Source organism: Acinonyx jubatus, chromosome D2, assembly GCF_027475565.1.
Source record: "Acinonyx jubatus isolate Ajub_Pintada_27869175 chromosome D2, VMU_Ajub_asm_v1.0, whole genome shotgun sequence".
NCBI classification, from domain to species: domain Eukaryota; kingdom Metazoa; phylum Chordata; class Mammalia; order Carnivora; family Felidae; genus Acinonyx; species Acinonyx jubatus.
This window is the reverse complement of record NC_069393.1, coordinates 72,151,519-72,173,379: the sequence shown is the minus strand read 5'-3', so window position 1 is coordinate 72,173,379 and position 21,861 is coordinate 72,151,519. Positions and strand designations below refer to the sequence as shown.

At 40.0% G+C, this 21,861-nt stretch overlaps 1 protein-coding gene across 1 annotated transcript in view; it reads left to right on the top strand.

The window, feature by feature from the left end:
* PDZD8 (PDZ domain containing 8) overlaps positions 1–21,861 on the top strand; it is a 70,362-nt gene that overhangs the window by 42,644 nt on the left and 5,857 nt on the right. Inside the window, exon 4 of the mRNA XM_027063214.2 lies at positions 20,402–20,564. Coding sequence (XP_026919015.1) covers positions 20,402–20,564 — 163 coding nt within the window. The remainder of the gene's footprint in view (positions 1–20,401; positions 20,565–21,861) is intronic.

Genomic DNA, 21,861 nt, shown 5'->3' with positions numbered 1-21,861 from the left:
TGTAAGATGTCTAGTGCACCCCTAGGGATCCACCCTTCAAGGAAAAGGGTGAGGCCTAAAGCCTGCCGAAGGTACGTATCAGCCACATTTTGTCCTTTTTAAATGCTTTCCTGGAAGCTCCTCCCAAGGACTTCCACTTAAATCTCATTGCTAGAACTGAGTCACGTGTTGTCCCCAGCAGCAGGGAAGTATGGCCAATCATTGTTTTTTAGCCTTTTAGAAGTAGAAGTCCAGGGTAAAGGGTTATGAATGTATTTTATGTGCCCAGTCCATAGTCTTACCATAAAAAAATATTCACCTCTGTCTGAGGACTTTTTTTTTAAGGGAGTTTTTCTTATATTGGGATAGAAGTGCATAATTAAAAAGAATATGGGTCTCTTCCTGTTTTGATAGGGGCAGGGAATTAGAAAAGAACCTTCTGGGTCCCTGAAGGTACAATAGGATAGACAGAAGAGAGATATTGGAATGGTCACGTGTTCAGCATAAATAGAAGCACTTCGTGTCTTCTATGGCGCAATATGCAGGTAACAGGGAACTGTGGTTGAAGGCATTAGGAGATGTCATGATATTTTAGATCTGCCTGAAAAATAAGAAGTAAGAAGTCCCTAAAGAGCATTCAGCTAACAGTTGGGGAGAATCCGTAAATGATCATTTGGAACTCTTAATCACAGTGAGTATGTTCCCTTCGGAGCAATGTGGTGTCAACGGGCAGCTTGTATTCGGTGGCTGCTGTGAGGAAGGCCTTAGACCGGGTCAGCCACACCCCAGGTTATGAAAGAGGATTTCGCCTCCTAGATTCTAGGCTTTATCTCTCTGTTTGACTTGGGTGGTACCTTTCCTCCTCTCCACTGCTACTTCCCAATCAAAACCTCATTTTTTTAAAGGATCTGATTTTGAAAGATCGGTCATATTAGGTCCCCTCAATTTTCTTTTTAAACACACCCTTATAATTAAAGAGACATTTGAGGAAATGATTCCTGCTTTCAAAAAACTGTCAGTGTAAGAAAGGAGGCATAGGAACCAAATATGTAACATGAGTATATGAAATACTTTTCTCATACACAAAGAGCCAAAGCTTTTTGCCTGTAGGATCTATACTTGTTGCGTTAAATCCCACTGCCCCTAACAAGAACTGAACCGAGTGGTAGTCTAATAACTAGAAGACAGTTTGGGAGTGGCGGTAGTGGAATCAGTTTAGAACAGAGAAGGAGAGCTCTGAAACTGTAGGGAGATGGGATTTGAATGAAAGGACTTTACTAATAAGATCAGCCATGCTTAGTTGCTGCCTAAGAACTGAACCTGACTCAGAGGCAATCTCTTTTAGAGCCCAGTGAGTCTCCTTATACTTCCAGAGTAAAGGTTAGGGCAACTGAATACAGGAAACACATGGTGGAAGGCAGGTAATCAGTCGGAAGAAAGTGTGATAATATATAAGGAACTCATTCCCTAGAGATAGGGATTAGATTAGAGTCTAATATTACAATGCTAAACAAGCATATAGAAGAAATGGAAACAGTAAATGCATTTCAACTTTCAGAAATTATTTATTTATTTATTTATTTATTTATTTATTTATTTATTTTGAGAGAGACAGCACAAGTGAGGGAGGGGCGGAGAGAGAGAGAGAAGAAGAAGGAGGAGGAGGAAGAAGAGGAGGAGAGAGAGAATCCCAAGCAGGCTCCATGCTGCCAGTGCAGAGCCCGATGCAGGGCTTGAACACAGGAACTGTGAGATCCTGACCTGAGCCAAAACCAAGAGTCAGATGTGTAACCAACCAACTGAGCCACCCAGGGGACCCTTCAGAATTTTTTTGATGACGAGCCATACAGAAGGTTCCCATATAATTTTATTAGTAGGAGAATATGTTGTCACAGAGCTGCCTTATGAGTAGGGATGACCAGGTGTAATACCCTGAATGGTTGAGTCCAGAACTTTGGTCATGTTCACCAATGATCTGAAACCACGCTATCCAATAGAAATATACACCATTTAGGTGATTTTAAATTTTCTTATAGCCACATTTTAAAAAGTAAATATAAGGGCACCTGGGTGGCTCAGTTGGTTAAGTGTCCAACTTCAACTCAGGTCATGATTTCATGGTTTGTGAATTCAAGCCCTGCATTGGGCCCTACGCTGACAGTGCAGAGCCTACTTGGGATATTCTCTCTCTCTCTCTCTCTCTCTCTCTCTCTCTCTCTCTCTCTCCCCCCCCCCCCATCTCTCTCTGCCCCTCCCCCATTTGCATGCATGCTTTCTCTCTAAATAAATAAACAAACGTGAACTTAATTTTAGTAATGTTTTATTTTATCCTATGTCCCCAAAATATTATTTCAACATATGATCAACATAAAAAAAAAATGAGGGTTTTTTTGTTTTAATTTAAAAGTATTTGAAATCTGGCGCATATTTTATAATTACAGCACATCACAATTCAGCCTAACCACACTTCAAGTGCCCAGTAGCCACGGATAGCTAGTGTCTACCACATTGGACAGCACAGACCAAGAAGAAGGACGTACGATGTAATACTGAGATTTGCGTATGGCACTAGACTTTTCTAAGATGCTCCAAGCTAAGAGGAACAAAGTGAAGAAAAAGCTCTTAGGACAATTACATAAGAAAGAATTCCAAACTATGCCTAAAATATATGAGATCTAGGATCCTTAAAGAAATACGTATGTCTTTGTGCCGCCAAAACAAATTCAGCCTTTCATAAGACTGGGTGTCACGAAATCAGGACACTTATTTAAAAACCATGAAATTCTCATAGAATTAATTATTTGCACATTTCTGGTTTCTATAATATAAGAAATCTATGAGAGCTAGATAATGTGGGGCGAAAGAAGCAAAATTAATATGGCAGAGCCATAGATAAATGAATGGGAAAAAGTGTTCTTCAGCTGAAAATACAAAGGTGGGTAAACAATTAATAGAAGCATGTAAATACAAACAGTAAGCAGTAGGATGATTGACAGATATACTGAGTAAGGAACTAGGTCTGTGGGGCAGTGAAGATAAATCTGTGTCCCTGATGATGATCAGGTGATATAAATGCTAAAAGAAAGATACTTAAAAGGTCTTTGACCGTTCTGCACACCACACTTGCCGGTAGACTTCGCAGGGACACAAAGATGCTATATTCTTTTTATGCTGTGTGTACTGCACGTAGTAGAATCCCTGGTATGTTCCAGTTGTTCAGTGTCCTAGGAGGGCGAGGGTAGGGTGAGTGACCATTCTGAAATACAAATCTGATCCTTCAGTTGCCTCCTTGATGTGCCCCCCAAAATACTCTCTGGTCTGGCCTCTATCTCCAGTCTTCCCTTCTCCTCTCCACCCAGCTCTAGCCGTGCTGCCCACCTTTCACTCCTTCACACTTGCCATTCTCCGTCTACCGCACAGCCTTTGAACATGTGCGCGCTTCCGCCAACACCTTTTCCACGTGTACACGTGTGCCTGTCCCCATTCTTCAGATCTCTGTGGCAGCCCTTAGCTTATTGGGGCCTTTCCCTACACCGCGTCGTGACAGGGCTGACCGCTGCTGGCAGTATTTCGAAGGCCTTAGTGTCCATTGACTCTCAGCTGCGTTTGACCAATGGGAAGCTCTGATGGGAGATGGGAGTAGACTGGGGAAGCCACGGTATTCTTCCTCTTCCCGTGTGCCTTGGACAACAGACATGTTTGGCAAGCTGCTGTCTCTCCTCCAGGGCTCCGTGCTCCTTCTAGGACAGCACCGTTATGTTTCCTGCTTATGTGGGGGGTCCTAGCTGCTGGCATCTACTAATACCACTTCCTCCCTCTGTCCTTCCAGCCAAAGGTTGGTAGTGACTTGTGACTTTTGCTAGTATCGGAGTCCCTTGACTGTCTCCTGTTTGGCTTTTGGTTCTGTCACTGAGTAGCCATTGCCCTGTTGTGAAGTCCCTCTGTTTCGAATACTTAGGTGTTTTCTGTTTCCTTATCAGACCCTGACTGATCTATCAGTCAGTCGTCATTCCTCAGGAAAGAAACTAGCCTAATGAGCCTGAAAGTCCTTGGGAATATTTCTCATAGTTGGGAACCGATACTTATATTGTATGATAATTTGATTGGTGTTATCTCTGCCAGGATCTTTCTTTACAGCAGACAGCATGATTGTTTTTGCTTACAGCATTGGCATTCAGTGGGGTATTCAGTAAATGTTTCTGCGAATAGTGAAGATGACTGACTAGCCATGAGAGCCTCCACTTACCCTCAACCCTTTCTCTTCTAGATTCTAGGTTTCAGCATGACTTAGTCACAAAGTCATTGTGTTGAGTTTCCTGCTCACCATTCCTTCTGGGAAAAGCCTGGTTTTTACAGTGAGGGTTTTAGTTTACAAATATGGTACATAATGGTATAACGGTATTATTTAAAACATTAAAAGAACCTCTTACTCTATGTGTACAGTTCAGTGTAGCATAGATAAAATGACTGTGTGATCTAAAATTTTACTTGCCTTCCCTTTTGGTTTTGGAGAGCTTCAGAAGTCTTGCTGAATGATAGCTATCCAGATCTATCCACAATTTGTTGAATATATATAGAAAAAGTAAAAAATGAGTTCCGTAAAGAAGTGATTTCAAGTAAGAATATCTGAGACAGACAAATTTGTAAACACATTAGGCTAGAAGCTTCAGAGTTGGCATTTTGGTGTGTTTGCTTAAGGCCAGATGCCTTGCAGATAGCAATTTGGTGTTCCTATTTAACCATTTGCCATTTACAATCTTAATCTTATCAAAAGGAAGAAAAAGATTAAAGCAAATAAAGCTTTTTTGAAAATGCCAGTTTTTATGAAAACTCTGGTTTAGTTCAGTTTGATAGCATTTATGAATACAGTAGGGACTCCGTGGAATTTTAACCATATGTAATGTTCTATAATTTGGCTTCTTAAGTAAACTACCGGCCTTTTAAGCTTTAGTAGTAAATCCTATGTGGCATTTCCACTCTTAAAGTTCATCTCGGTTAAAAATGAGGGATGCGGTTCCCTGTCTCATATTTTCTTAGTGTTTAATATGATTGTGAAATGGTGTGAAAAGAGTAGGAACTTGGGTTGAAATATAGAAATATCAACTCTCCAAATGAATGCAAGGCACTGTGTGAATATGAAAAAGAAGCTGAATATGAGGTGTAAGCAGTGAGAGTATGGTCTTTTCCTTCAAGGAAGATAAGCAGTGAGGAAATGAGACAACAGTTTGGTGAGCATTGAGTATTACTATTAGCATTTGAATGCTCTAAGCGCGTTTCAGAGCAAAATACTAGGAGGTTCCACTGGAGGGGAGATAGCGTTCGTCTAGGAAAACCAAGAAAGAATTGGAGGTGACATTTGAGCCAAGCCTCCCAGGTACATGTAGTATTTCAAGATGGTAGGGAGGGCATTTCAAGGTGGAGGACATGGGGTAAACCCAGACAAAGAATACATGTTGCCCAGGTTGACCAAAGAATATGGTAGTGTAGGTAGACTATACAAGACAGTGAAAGGGTTGGACCGTATTACAGAAGTGCTTTAAATACCAGACTAAGAAGTTTGGTTCTTACTGTGTAAGACAGTAGGAGTTACGGAAGCTTTTTGAACGAAAGTGGTCTCATCAGAATCTTGCGTTAAGGCAGTCTTGGCTCTGAATTTGAGTCTTGGTTGGGTCACTTATTGGCAGCATGATCTTAGTCAAAGTCCCGAAACCCATCTCATCCACAAGTACTTCTTTCCTCTATAAAAGGGACTGAGAGTGCTTCACACGGTTGTAGGAGGGGTAAAGGAAATTCTCTGTAGTGAGATGTCTAGTTTAGTACCTGGCATGTAGTATACAGTAAATAATTGCTTTACTAAATCTGGCAGCAAATGGGTAAGTCCAGGATGATCTGACAAAGAAAGATGAGAAATAGTAGAGAGGACGGGTGATGAAAGTCTGACCAGAATAGTGGCAATAAAAATGGAAAAGAGAATCAATGTGGCTTGGATACCACCGGAAGTAAGGGGTTTTTGGAGAGGGAGGGAGGAAGCCATAAAGACTGGAGCCTTGAGGAGGAGGAGAGAGAAGATCTCATTGAAGTCCAGAGTTTATCAGAGGTCAGTCTAGAGATGGAATTTTTGTCATGTGCCACTTTGATCTACTGTTTGTTCTTTTTATATTTTCAGTGCTGTCACTTAAGGTTTTAACATCTAGTAAGTTGAACACTTTATTTGGAATTGTTTTTAGAGGTCTCTCTTTTTCTTTTTCTTTCTCTTTCTTTTCTTTGTTTTTTTTTTTTTTTTTTTTTTTTTTTTGAGAGAGTGAGTGTGAGCAGGGGAGGGGCAAAGAGAGAGGGAGAGAGAGAATCTTAAGCAGGCTTCATGGCCAGCACAGAGCCCGACGCAGGGCTTGATCTCACAACTATAAGATCTTGACCTGAGCTGAAATCGAGAGTTGGACACTTAATGAACTAAACCACCCAGGCGCCCCTGGATCTCTTTTTCAAATAGGATAAAGAGAACCAGAATCATTTCACACAAAAAATAGTATGAATCTAAATATTTTTTAGAATAGCTTTTGAGAACAAGTTAAGAAAATAATGAAACTGAAACATTGTTTTTGAAGTCTATTCCTAGGGACCCTCCAGTCTACTGTGATCCAAATAAAACTGATTGATTCAGTCCATACCTTGTCATGAACTAAAGCATCCTGTTCAAGGCACAGTAGCACCTCCCCATAGAAACCCACTTAGCCAACTAGCTCATTTCCTGAGTCATATACCCAGATACGGGATGCAGAACAAAGAAATAAACAATTAGGAAAGTGTTAGGTGTTACCAGAGATCCTGCATAGTATACATTTCCCTGCCCACACATGTTCAGTCTGGTGGTAGTTAAGAGCAGTAACAAGAGCTGAGCCATTTCTTGTGTCAGTCATTTTAAGACCCTATATGCAGAACCATTTAATTCTCATAGCCACTCCATGAGAATAGGCACCATCATCTCCATTTCATATATGAGGAAACACAGAGAAAGTAGCTTACTGAGATCCCCCAGTTTGCAGGTGGTAAAGATAGTGTGCAGACCCAGGCACTGTGACCCCAGAACTGCTACTCTTAATTACTGCATCATCCCTGCCTGTGGTGGGTACAGATCGGAGTTCTTTTCACTCTAGTTCTGTGCCTGTGGAACAAGTTCATTCATCTCTAAAAGAGGTAATAGTAACAGTATAAGGGTAAAATACCCGTAAAACACTTGGCACATAATAACTATAATAGCAACTGTTATTGAATTTGACCTAAATGCCACCTGCTTTGCTGCTATAATTTTAGTGCTGATATTTTATATATCCTTTTAAATCCTTCATGTAATAAGATAAGGACATAGCTCATGAGGGATGAGGGAATAGCTTCTTCAGTCATGGCGTAGCGTCTGTTTGTTTAAGACTTAAGGGCCCAGTAGTGATTTTTTAAGAATATCAGCCAGTTGAGGGCGACGGGGTGGCTCAGTCGGTTAAGCTTCTGATTCTTGGTTTCAGCTCGGGTCTTGATCTCGAGGTGTGTGAGTTTGAGCCCCATATCGGGCTCTGGCTGACGGCACAGAGCCTGCTTGGGATTCTCTCTCCCTCTCTCTTGCCCTCCACTGCTTGTGTTCTGTCTCTTTCTGTCTCTCAAAAATAAACAAACATCAGGGGCACCTGGGTGGCTCAGTAGGTTTAAGTATCCAACTTCAACTCAGGTCATGATCTTGCAGTTTGTGGGTTTGAGCCCCGTGTCAGGCTCTGCCGACAGCTCAGAGCCTAGAGCCTGCTTCGGATTCTGTCTCCCTCTCTCTCTGCCCCTTCCCCACTCGTGTTCTCTCTCTCTCTCTCTCTCTCTCTCAAAAATAAATAAATGTTAAAAAAAAAGTTTTTTAGGGGTGTCTGGGTGGCTCAGTCGGTTAAGCATCTGACTTCGGCTCAGGTCATGATCTCACAGTTTGTGAGTTTGAGCCCTGCGTCGGGCTCTGTGCTGACAGCTCAGAGCCTGGAGCCTGCTTTGGATTCTGTGTCTCCCCCTCTCTGCCCCTCCCCCACTGTGCTCTGTCTCTATCAAAAATAAATGTAAAAAAAATTAAAAACGTTTTTTAATAAAAATATTTTAAGAAAAAAGAACTTCTTAGGACTAAAGAGTGTGAATGTCATAGCATAGAAAAAAGCCTAGATGGTCTGTAATTAATAATATAGTTTTAGAACATTTAAGGAGTAGTAGTGTAGGGGACTAAACTGAGATCTCTAGCACTCACTTTTGTATTTTACTATAAATGTGAAGTTCTGTCATTTACTAATTGAAGATACTTTAAAAATGTATAGGCTGGAAGTAAAACTAGGTTGAAGTTTTTATCTTACACGGGCCCAGGGGAAAGGACAGCAATGACCACACTTAACTCCTGTGTCCTATGAAGTCAGTCTTTTTAATATTTCCATAAGGTGCTGTGTATTTCTCCGCATAAATACTGAGCATGACTGGTTCAAAGTGGCTTTGGGACAGCTGTGTTTCTCATTTGTAAGCATGTTAATTTACACTGATATTGAATCATACTAGACAAATAGGTGGTTATATTTGAAAGTTGCTTATATATAAACAGTATGCTCTATACTAGAAGAGATAAGAATGTTTTATTAATCATTGTAAATAAGACTACTTCTGGGTAATTCATTATATTTCTCTAAAGGTTATCAAGTGACTCGTAGCATATGGACAGATGGCTCATTTTCTAAATGAATGATGTGTGAATGATCTTTCATTCATATATAGTATAAACTGATCAACACTGAGAATGTCACATAAGCCTAAGTGGGAAACTGTGGAGCATAAGGAAGTGTAGGTGTCATGAAGTAGAATTTTAATTTCTGTGTGATACACTCACTTGTGAAATTTGAGGAAATGCATATTTAACAATAAAGTCAGCAGTTTCCATAAGATAAAAGTGGCATGTTTGGAAATTGGTAGGAGCTATATATTTTTGCCCCTATAAGAAGACATTCAGAAAGCTATAAAGAAAACTGCAAAAATCAACCATAATCCCACCACCTAGGGAGACTGCTGTTAACTTTTTAGGAGAACTTTATCGAGGCGCCTGGGTGGCTCAGCCGGTTGAATGGCCAGTTTTGGCTCAGGTCATGATCTCCCACTTCGTGAGTTTGAGCCCCACATGGGGCTCACTGCTGTCAGCGCAGAGCCCGCTTCCACATCTCTGCCCCTCCCTCTAGCTCTCTCTCTCAAAAATAAGTAAACATTAAGGAAAAAAAAAAACCTTTATAAACACAAACACACACTGTATTCACAGGTTATGCCTGTGGTTTTTCTTTTTTAAGAATAAAAGGAGATCATGTGTTTTATAACCTGCCTTCTTTTCTACTTAACAGTATACTGAGAGCCAATTTTTATTTCCATATACATGTGTTACTGTTTTTATTTCTGCATGATACTGCACTGTGTGCCAAAATTTATTTAACCAATTGCTTATTGATGAACATGTAGACTTTTCCAGTTTTTTTATGTTGTAAAGAAGTCTATAATGTCTCTGCAAGTATATTCACACACACCCATTCTTTTAAGTTTATTTATTTTTGAGAGAGAGAGAGTACAGGCCGGAAGGGGGCAGGGAGAGAGAGAGACAGAATCCCGAGTAGGCTCCATGCTATCAGCACAGAGCCCAACATGGGGCTCCAGCTCAAACCCTGAGATCATGACCTGAGCCGAGATTAAGAGTTAGACCCTTAACCAACTGAGCCACCCAGCACCCCTCCAGTAAAACCTCTTTAAAAACAGTCCACAGAACTGGAGAGTGTGATGCTAAGTGAAATAAGCCATACAGAGAAAGACAGATACCATATGTTTTCACTCTTACGTGGATCCTGAGAAACTTAACAGAAACCCATGGGGGAGGGGAAGGAAAAAAAAAAAAAAAGAGGTTAGAGTGGGAGAGAGCCAAAGCATAAGAGACTCTTAAAAACTGAGAACAAACTGAGGGTTGATGGGGGGTGGGAGGGAGGGGAGGGTGGGTGATGGGTATTGAGGAGGGCACCTTTTGGGATGAGCACTGGGTGTTGTATGGAAACCAATTTGACAATAAATTTCATATATTGGGGAAAAAAAAAAAACATCCACAGGTTGCAGTTTGCTGAACCCTAATCTAAATAATTCTTTGGTCAGAGACTGCAAAAATAAAAGGCTAGTGGCACATATTTCAAAAATTGCATTCCAGCTAGAATAAAGTCCTTAGATTAGATAATAGTATTTTATCAATGTTAATTTTCTGACTTTGGTAATCATGCTGTGGTTTTAATAAAATGTGCTTATTAGGAAATACACACATTTAGGTAGTAGGAAGTAAAGGAGGCACTATGTGTGCAACTTACTTTCAGATGGTTCAAAAAAAACGTGCAGAGAGAGGGAGAACCAAATGTGGCAAAATGTTAACAGTTGGGAAGTCTGGATTCAGGATAAAATGGAAACCCTTTGTCCTATTTTTGCATCTTTACCATAAGTTTGAAATTTCAAGATAAAAGGGTTAAAAAAATGTCTCTGAGACTCTAATAGTCCCTTAGTAAGATGTAAATTCCACCCCCCACCCCCCTTGCAGAAGTACAGTGATAGCTTATGAAGCTGAGGGTTGACTTGGTGATTCTGAATCAGAGCTATTTGGCAAAGAAAGTTAAAAGGGCAACAGTGTTCCATTCTGTTGCTTCCATAATAACCTCAGACTTTTCAGAGGTTTTTATTTTACTGGAGTGGTTGTATAAAATTTAAATTAGTTTTGAATCAAAACATTCATTAATGGAGACTTCAGTCAAATTTAAAAGAGAAAAGAAACCTAAGTGTTTTGCAAGGTAGTCATTTGGATGTTATTACTTTCCTAACAGCCTTTGAACGTAGGCAGAAGATCATTTTTCATTTTTGTTCCTTAGATCTCTTTGGTCAGTTGTATTTGTATGATGGACTTTACTGTTTCAGCGTATTTCTAGATCTTTGTTGTCTTTTAGATGAGATGACCAAAGGATGCCGTCCTGATTTATCGTCTCGTTGCTTTAGAGACCAGGTGATCAGAGAGGTGGCCAAGCTGGCTTTCTGTTTTGAAGATTGAGGGGCCTCACTTACAGTTTTGCCCCAGAAAAGAGTCTTCCTCTTCCACCTGAGGAGAGATCATGGAAGTGCCTGGATTGTGCTAGTCCTTTATTCCTGTAGTTTCATTTAATTTTGACCACAACCGGTGTGGTAGATACTGGTATCCCCTTTATGCACTTAAGACCCACCGAGGCTAAATCCGTTGTCTGAGCTCACAGAACTAGTAAACGTTAGAGCCGAAGTTCAAACCCGATGCTGAATACAAGCCATCCAGACACTGCAGCTTTTCTTCGAGGAAGAATTTCGCCTCTGTCCCAGCGCTGAGGAGGCGCTGACTCCAATGCTGTTTTGTTTTGTTTTGTTTTGTTTTGTTAACTACCATTACATTACGGGCTGGTTACTGAGAGTTGAGGCATTCTACTGATCGACTGTTTACATGTAAAAATCCAAGCGAGAGAATTTAGGATTTATTTGCCGTACTATTCAAATATGCCCCTTTAAGAACTTTTTAAAAAAATAATCGTTGTCATCATCTGGGACAGGGAGCATGAAGACTTACTTCTGCACCAGTACTTCTCTTTACCTGACAGATTCTTGTTCATTTATCTGGCTGATGAGTTTAAAAACTGTTCTAATTTAAACATTTATGAAGTAGTTAAACTTTAACAACAGGTCTTGGTAAAGTTCTGTGGGGGAGGATTGTAATTTTAATGCCAAGAGGTAAAAAGCAAGGTATTTGCCATATTTCTGTCTCCTTCTTACACCTTCTGTGAAAAAGACAGTACGATTATGTACAAATTGTGAATCCTCTTTGCTCAGACAAGACAGTTTCAGAAAAGACAGCTTATAAATATGGTATCTCCTCGTTTCTGTTAGATGGTGGTAGACCCGAATAGAAGGTGACTGAGAATTTAGTTGGGTCTTTGGAAGCATCAAACACAGTTATCCAGTAGTTGAGGGTCCCCTGGAATATTTCAGTTTGCATCTTCTGTGTTGTCCAAACTGCCTGTCCTTAAAAGTAGGTTGGGTTGGGGCACCTGGGTGGCTCAATTAAGCATCTGATTTCGGCTCAAGTCACGATCTCGCGGTCCGTGGGTTCGAGCTCCGCAGCGGGCTCTGTGTAGACGGCTCAGAGCCTGGAGCCTGTTTCAGATTCTGTGTCTCCCTCTCTCTGCCCCGCCCCCGCTCATGTTCTGTCTCTCTCTCATTCAAAAATAAACATTAAAAAAAAATGAATTAAAAAAAAAGTACGTTGGATTGATTCAGAATGACCCTTCAGAGAGTCAGTATTGTCTCTTTTCCCCATGTTTCCGTTTTCATTCTAGAACCTGGAAGTTGTTTTATTAACTTCTCAGAATTCTAACTTACCGAAATGTGCTTAATAAGTAGAAATTGAGTAATAGTACTCTAGCTCTAACTCAGTCACTTCAGAATTGAGCCAGATGTTACTTGGGTTACTTTATGCTCAGGTGTGTTTGTGTGTTGAGGGAAGAGAAGGGAAAGGAAGAGAGGCGGAGAAGGAGGGAGAAGGCCTGTGACGTGAGCAGATGCTTCTCCATGTGGTAGGATCGTCAGCTATGTCGGCGGTGTTTTAAAGTGATGGATGGTGAAAATACAAAATCCGGCCCTCGATCTTCAATAGCGTTGTTGCTGCTTCCGGTTGAGACAGATGGGTGAGCTGTTGGTCCCCAGCCGTGTGAGTCATTCGTGCCCTCTAACCGTGAGCGAACCAGCCTGACCTCTGGTGTTCAGGGAACCCACCAGACTGTCACAGCTCTGCCACATTCTGTGCTGAGCATGTTGTACAGAAGTTGCCCTCGCAAACAGCTCAGTGACTTAATATAAAAGTTGTTCTGGTTTTAAAAATCTTGACCTTTTGATTGTAAGTCACCCTCTGAGAATCTTAGCATGGAGAGTTGGGGCTACTCTGACCAAAGCATCTGTAGTATAGTCTCAAACACGGTGACTTTAAATTTTGTAAACTCCAGTGGCTTTCTGACAGAAATTATTGCTGCATTAGTAGAAGAGTTTCTGACAACAATTTTTAAAATTTAAATAATCCCGGAATATCCAGGGTATTCAGTTGGCGTAAACAAATAATTCTACTTTCAGGCATGTAATTTCAAAAACTTCAGTGTAGAAGCTAATTGTTTTTAGCATCTCTGCACTTGTTATTCTGATTCTATCCCTGCTTAGGATGTGTACCCAAGAGGGTACACGAGGGCCCTTCAAGAAGAACCGTGCACTTTCTGGGGTAATAGGAATGAGGAAGCCAGGCCAAACCGTACGCGGTGGCAGGAGAAAGCAGGTCAAATCTCCGTAACCTGTGAGGAAGCGGGGGAAGCCAGAGAGCTGGCCTGGTGCAGAAAAGGTGTAGACAGAGGAAGACAGGGTAGGGGTGTTGACAGAAATGTGGAGTATCCCACATAAGCTGTGCTGTGGAGGCCCTGAGCCAGTCTGCGGAAACTCACAGTCAAACGAGTGTATGTCTTCCATTTTTAAAAAATGTGGGCAGCAAAACCACTGCAGATCAACGCAGCAGCAGTAGAGTGCGGCAGTGAGTAGAAAATGCCCTTCCAAAGAGCGTTTCATGATGGGAACCGCACTGTGTAGACGGCCCCTTCTTCAAAGGCTTCCTCTTGTAGAGTCAGATGCCCTTTGTCCCCTAGCTGTCTCCCATCGCCATGCTTCTCAAAAAAGAAGGCTCCCGTAGGAAGCTCTTCTGTTGTTTCAGACCATCACCGCCCGAAGCGGGCCACTTCTGCTCTGGCCACCCGAACGGAGCCGTATTGAGTCGAGTGTCCCTTCTTTGTTAAACCCTGTGGTCCTGGGTCCTCGGTGGACCTTACCCACTGCACGGGAAGGGGAAGGAAGGGAGACACGGGCAGTAAGTTTCAGTCTGCCCCGATAGGTGGGGAGGAAGTAGTCCACGGAGCTTTCCCGCCGGGTCGTGGCCCTGCAGCCGGGCGAGCAGCACCGAGAGGCTGAGCCAGCCTGGAGACTTGCAGCTAACACTTGTGTTGCCCGCCTCAGACCTGTTTCTGTCCTTCTCGCCACGTTGTCCATCATACGTAGGCATCCTCTTTCACAGCCACCCGTTAACGGCGCCAGTTGCTCACCTCCACGGCAGATTTCTCCGAGAAAAGCAAGAACTGTATGATTTTATTTTTAGAGCCTCAGTCTTCATTTAGCAACTTACGAAGTGCGTCTTTCTCCACATTCACATTTTGGTTAGGTAAATAAAACGTATCCATGGGAGAATTCTATTTTCAGGCTCCTTCAGACTCTGTCGGCCATTTTATGGCCTTGGGTTTTAGGTTTAGAGTACTTGAGCTTTGGAGATTTGGATCATCTACATCAGTGACCTATAAAAAGGCAGAGCACTTACTGAATGGTTTACAAATATATGATCTTAATGAAACTTTTTTTGTGAATGGTCTGTTTTACAGCAAATAAACGTTGAAGCAATTTGAAACATTTTTAAACATTTGACGTTTTAGATTTTTTTTTTTTTTTACAGGAAAAAACCTTCCTCTTTGGGCTGGTATTCGTGAAACTGGGTGTTTTTTTAAGGGGTTTGAATGGATCAGTGTGGATTAAATATTATTCATATTCAAGACTGCAGTCACATTATAGTATTAAGTAGTTCATCCAAATGCTCCTTAAACCATAGTTTCCGTTTGTTAACTTTGAGTATCTTGGGCATAAAATTGGTGGTCGAATTGATATTATGCCTCTTTCTTTTGAAAGGTCTTTTAGTTGAATGAACCAAGATTCCTTCCCTCTTTACATAGACTGAACTTGTCAAAGAACTGGAATACTAAACTTTCGTTTCTTCAGATATGCTTGCTAGCTTGCACCTCCTCCCTTCAGACCCGCTGCTCTCCTTGTTAGATACATTCATTGCCTCCAGGCCTGACCCGGCCTGATAAACTACTAATCCTGCAAGTGTCAAATTAAATTTTTTAGGAGTGCCTTCCTTGCTCTCTAAATGTTAGTTAAGTGATTCCTGTTAAATCACACATGTATGATGGTAATTATTTGTTCATACCTACCTATTCTGTTTCCTTGAGGCCAGGGAAGCTCATCTGTGTTGTTCAGGGCTGTACGTCTAGGCCAGGTGCCTAAGCATTTGAATGAGTAAGTGAATCAGTTGGTACGTTTCTTCCCATTACCTTTCTTTCTCAGTAGCTTTGCTATAGGTTTTGTTAAATGTGGTTTTTTTTTAGGTCAACATCGATTTTTCTGGAAATGTTACTTGCATTTCATCTTGCAAAGAGGAGTTACAGAACACACCAATGTGAAGATCATTAGCATCTTTTAAAATTGTAATATGAGAAGAATTCTGATAGAAAAGGTATTGGTTACATTATGGACCAGGAAGACTGAGAATGGTCATTTGCATTTAAAAGCCTGCTGACAGAAGTTTCATTACGTACTGGCGTTGTGTCCATATGTGTGCACATTGTTGTGTCATTTCTCCCATCCCTGCCCCGCTTGCTACTCTACTAAAAAAGCTGGGAAATAGTTCCTACAAGGTCTTTTTCGGAAATTTATTTGCTGAAAGAATACCCAAAAGTATACCTGGTCACAGTAAATTAGGGTCTTTCACTTAGAGATCCTTTCTTGTGCTTCTGTTTTTGGGGGATTTTTTTGTTTTATTTTTTTGGGGTTTTTTTGCTCAATGTTGAAAGCTTGTGTAGGAGAGAACAGTTTGTAAACGAGCTATATTGATATGTTATTAAAATGTATCTTCTTCTTAGCTATTGTATGAAATTATGTGCATGTTAGGAAGGGATTAAAAAATCAATATGTTGTTTTCCCCTCAGGTGAAAATACAGCATCCCAGTTGGGTCCAAGAAAGGCTAGAAGGATGTCAGAGTATGAGAGCTCTTAAAGGCTATCTTGGTGTTTTTACTAAATTGCTCTCCACAAGATAGATGCACATACAGCTAGCATTTTTTAACCTGTGTCTTGACATTATTGGTAAAGTTAAATGCAGGCTCTCTGCAATCTTGTGTGTATTGACTTGTGATTCAGCTCATGTGATTGCTCTCTGGTTAGTATGCATCAGCAGTTCTTGACAGTTGATACACTTATTTTTGTATATAATTCAAAAAATATGAGAAATAATATCTCTACTCCAGATGAAATCTACTTTTTTGGTTTTAACAAAATTCAGGCCGATTGACACAGGCTAAGCCGCAGAGAAAACACTGTTTCCTACTTTTATGATGTATTTGTAGCTTTCCAGGTTAATAGATACAGCACTTTGAGTTTAATGAGATACTGTCTATGATAGTCTCTAACACAGTGCCTCGGAAGCTAGAACTGGTTTGGAACCGATGCCTACTACAACTAGCTGAAGCAAAAAAGAGGTGCTTGTTCTGGGGATACCGTGGTGTTGCATGGGTGCCACAGGAGGTGTGAGGGCCACTGTTCGTGGTTTTGTGGGTTAAGCCCTGCTTAGATTTTAGCAGGAGAGCAGCTCTGCCTTAGAGACAAATTGGAACCAGGAACTAAACCACTGTCAGACTTCTCTCTCCCTCCCTCCCTCCTCCCTCCTTCCCCTCTCTCTCCCTCCCCTCTCCCTCTCCCTCCCCCTCTCCCTCTCCTCCCTCTCCCTCTCCCTCCCCCTCTCTCTCTCTCAAAATAAACAAACATTAAAAAATCTTAAAAAAAGAAAAACTTCCCTTCAACTGAGCATTAAATAATTTGTAAACAAATGGATAGATGAATTTAAGAGCTAATCATAGAAGCCATACTTAACATAAATTCTACATTTAAAGGGAAAGCTGTGTTGTTGAAAGAAAAAAAAAAAACCCAGGTAAAAAGTCTATACAAGACAGAAAATGGGATAATGCTCAGCTTTACAATAAACAATATTTATATTGTTATATGTATATAAAGAGAGAACTGTGGCATTTTGGTTGAAGTTATTTTGTGTATTTGCTTTTTTTAACCATATGCATGTATTTGATAAAAATTAAAAGTTTATTCATATTCTTTTTTGATATAACAGTACATAAAACTAAAATTTGGGTTCCTTTTTTTTTTAATGTTTATTTTTGAGAGAGAGAGAGCGAGAGAGAGAGAGACCATGAGTGGGGAAGGGGCAGAGAGAGAGAGGGAGACACAGAATCTGAAGCAGGCTCCAGGCTCTGAGCTGTCAGCACAAAACCTGACTCAGGGCTCGAACTCATCATGACCTGAGCTGAAGTTGGACACTTAACCAACTGAGCCACCCAGGTGCCCCGAGTTACATTTTTAAGTGTTTTTTTTCCAGACACATTTTGTTCTTGCTTCTTACATTTATGTCTGGTTTAATCTTGTATCTAGAATGTAGTATTTCCAGCTACCTGTACTTAAGAGTCAGTATTCATTTGATTGACGTAAGTTAAATGGAAAAACTGTCTAAATGTTGCTCTCCTTCCTGATTGACTTTAGGACCATCTATATTCATCCCAAGTTGTTCCTATTAAATTAAGTAAATTGGAAAACTAAGGGCTATCCGAATGACTTACCAGTAATCTAATAATATCTTTAATAAGACATAAGTATCGTAAGACAAAAATGGTATATTGGTTTTATTCGTTTTTGCTTTAATAGCTTTATTAAGGTGTACTTTAAATGCAGTAAATTCACCAGGTATACAGTTGGTGAATTTTGGTCATTGTATGCAGTCATATAACCTCCACCCTAATCAAGATGTAGAATATCCCCATTACCTTGAAAATTTTATTTGTGCTACTGTAGGCCCTCAGTCTGCAGTCTCCAGTCCCCAGTCCTTGACAAGTACTACTCTGCTTTCTGTCACTATACTTTTGCCTTCCCTAGAATTTCAAACAAATTGAATCATAAGAGCATATGGTTTTGGGGGTTCGACTCCTTTCACTCCACATCTTTGAGATTTATCTATGTCATGTGTGCTGTATGTAGTAAGCCTTGAAATCAGAGAGTGTACAACCTGCATCCTTGTTCAATTTAAGGACGGGTTTGGTTAATTTAGGTCCTTTACCTCTCTTTGACTTTGCCTTCCCAAAGGCCTGTAGAGATTTCCATTTGAATCTGTAGATAAATTTGGGAAGAATTGGCATCTTAACAGTAATGAGTTTTCCAATTTGTGAATGTGGTATCTTTCTCCATTTATTTTGGTCTTCTTTAATTTTCCTTTGCAATGTTTTATAGTTTTTAGTATACAAGTCCTGCACACCTTTCATTAAATTTAACCCTAAATATTTTTTATGCTATTGTAAACAAATTTGGCCTATTTTTTTTTTATTTTCTAATTGTTTGTTACTAATAGACACTCATTTGTCTTTTCTATATTGACATTATAGTCTGTGACCTAATTTCACTTATTAGTTCTAACAGTTGTTTTGTAGATTTCTTGGGATTACTCATGTAGAAGATCATGTTATCTGCAAATAAAGACCATTTCTTTCTTCTTTCCAATCTTTATGCCTTTCCTTATGTTATCACCTTGCCTGTATCCTCTGGTATAATACGAGCAGAAATCCTTCTTTGTTCCTGATCTTAGGTAGAAAACCTTCAGTATTATGTTACTTGCAGATTTTTGTAGGTACCCACAATCAGGTTTAAGAGTTCCCTTGCTTTTCTAGTTCAGGACTTTTATCACGAGTGGATGTTGGGGGGTTTTTTTTGGTTGTTTTTTTTTTGGTGTTTTTTTTTTTTGTTTTATTATTTATAAATAATCCTGTTGAATTATTTATATGGTTTTCTCCTTTGTTTTCTTAATATGTTAAATTATACTGGTTGATTCCTGGCTGTTTAAATCAACCTTAAGTTCCATGTTAAGAACAAAGAGTAAATCACAAAAAAGAAAAAAAAAGTACACATTCCAAGTGATAGTTTTTAAAATTTACAGTTCTCAGACTCATAAATTTAGTTTCTTGCCCATTTGGTACTGTTAACTTTCTGATATTAGAAAAAAAATTACATTGTAAGCTTTAGCTTTGGCACTCTGTATATTAAAAATATATTTATGTTTGTGGATTTGAAAGAATGCATTCTTAAGGGCTTAAGTGAAAAAACACTATTAACATTATAAGGTAATTATTTATTATATCATAAGGCAAAAATTGGTTGGACAAATGTTTTTTGGAGATTCTAATACATATGTTTTTTGGAAGGGTTGTTTTTTGTTTGTAAACCTTTAGATAATCAAAAACTTGACTTCATTTCCCAGTTCTTGAGGATAATGTGATTAAAATTCTCCTTAATCTAAAAGCAACTCTGCAAAAATCTGTTAACATCCATATTAAAAAACAATTTCCAGGGACACCTGGGTGGCTCAATTGGTTAAGTGTCCAGCTTCGGCTCAGGTCAGGATCTCGCGGTTCATGAGTTTCAGGAGTTCAAGCCGCGCAGAGGGCTGTCCGCTGTTAGTACAGAGCCTGCCCCGGATCCTCTATCCTCCTCTGTCTCTGCCCCTCCCCTGCTTGCACTCACTCTCTCAAAAATAAACAAACCAAAAAACCCAAACAGTTCCAGTAAGGTCTCTCTTATTGGCCAACACCATTAGGTAGGAGAATTAAATTTCTAGCTTTTAAGTGGAATTTATTTATTAAAGCAATACAGACAGTGTTATATTTGGGTATCAGCAGGTTATTTGGCAAAGACCCTCATGAGATATCTTGAAGACCAGAACTGAGAAACACAGGCTAAATGACAATACAATTAGACTGATCTGTAATTTATTTAATAAACACAGATTGAATTCTTGTCATCTTGAAAGGATGCGGCATTCAGGTTTTTTTTTTTTAATCAGTAATTTGAATGAGGATAGATAACATGTGGTATTGTCTTTTTAGTTCACAGATAATGTGAATCTGGGACACACTGATAAATTGGGTGACATTTGTTTAGAAAACAAAATGATCTTGATGAGTTAGAAAAGGATATCTCATTAATAAGATACCTCTTAATAAAACAAATGTAAACTCTTTTCTTTTGCCCTCCCAAAGATAATTTAACAATACATCATAAAAACATCTAATGACATAGAAGATATTTCCCATTATGTTTCACAACAAGATTTAGAGGCGCCTGGCTGGCTCAGTTGGTGGAGCATATGACTCTTGATCTCAGGGTCATCAGTTCGAGCCCCACACTGGGTATGGAGCCTACTTTAAAAAAATTTTTAAAAACACAAGATTTAGAGTTACATTCACAACGGGATCTCAATTTTTTATTAAGATTAAGTACAACATAGGTAGCAGTTCTGGATGGTATCGTTAGGTGTGGGTTAATGTTTTCTCACTCCCCTTCCGTGAGCTCATTGACTGTTTTCATTTTTTTCTCTTTATCAAAGGTTGAATTAATAAAGGGGAATTTACAGAGTGTCGGACTTACGCTTCGTCTTGTCCAGTCAACTGACGGGTATGCTGGGCATGTCATAATTGAGACTGTGGCCCCAAACTCACCTGCTGCACTCGCAGACCTTCAACGGGGAGACCGACTCATTGCTATTGGAGGTAACTGTACTGATATGCAACACACTTTACATTCATAGAGAAATTAGCAAATGTGGGAGTTTCCCTATCTTCATTCTATGAGCCTGTTACCTTTATATTGGAAAGAGAAGGACTTTATTCATAAAAATCTGAAGGGAGCACATATGACATTTTAGTCCTAATTATACATTTTAGTCCTAGTGTATAAATCTTTAAAAGACTTCATCTTTAGACCACTCATCTGTAAACTTCTCTAATTTTCCTTTCTTTCCCACCTTCTACTCCTCTAACGTTTATTGAATATGAAAGAAAGGGCGGGTCAACAATTACTTCTGTATCATCTCCACCTTAACTACTGTAGGGCTAAGACTGACAGTATTAGCACTATGACCCTCATCACTTAGGACTAGATAATGAACAGGAGAGAGACTAATATTCCTTGTCCAAGAGGGCACACTTGAACTATCCTATGGCCCCATATTGATGGCTCTATATTGTCCCTGATGGGCCAGCCATGGCCAGCCATTTGTTAATGTGCTGTCATTAGAGTACAGCCTAAATCACTATTGCTGGTGGAAGAATGTGTCACCTGCATGCCTTCCTGTCAGTTGGACTGGTCACTGCATAAACTCTGTTGATAGGCAGATTATTTGGGTATTTATATAATACATATATAATACACATTTATGAATAAGTAGTAGGATTCACTGTACAGACCAACGGGGAAAAAGTCCAAACCTTTTCCGACCTTTGTAGTACCTCTCCCCTACCGCCGCCCCATTCTAGACTTGTCAAGAGATTTCTTAAACACGTGGTTGGTCACAGCTGAGCTTCTAAAGACAATGTGGTATCTTTCTCTGACAGCTAAGATAATAAACAAGGTAGATCGGTTCCTAAAGCAAGTTTTTCTTAGTTACATGTCGACGAAACTCTGCCTTCGATTCAAATCCATCATGACAGTAAAATAATGAAAATCATTTAGTTGCACACCTAGAAGCCCAACTAAGTCAGTGTTTTCACATGGAGATCCTCTGATCATGTCATAAACAGCACTTCTCAACCTTCTTGTGTATTCCAGTCACCCAGACATGGTGTTAAAATATGGATTCTGCTTCAGTGGACCTGGAGGGGGCCCCAAGATTCTGCATTTCTAACAAGTCCCCAGATGCCACTGCTGGGTCATCGGCACTTAGGATAGCAAAGCCATAAAACAGACCTCCTCTGTTAAATAGTTGTTTAACAGAAACATAGCAGCTTATTCTCCCTCAGCTAAAAACTATAAATCAGTATAATTTGTTCTGGTTTTACCTACAGGATA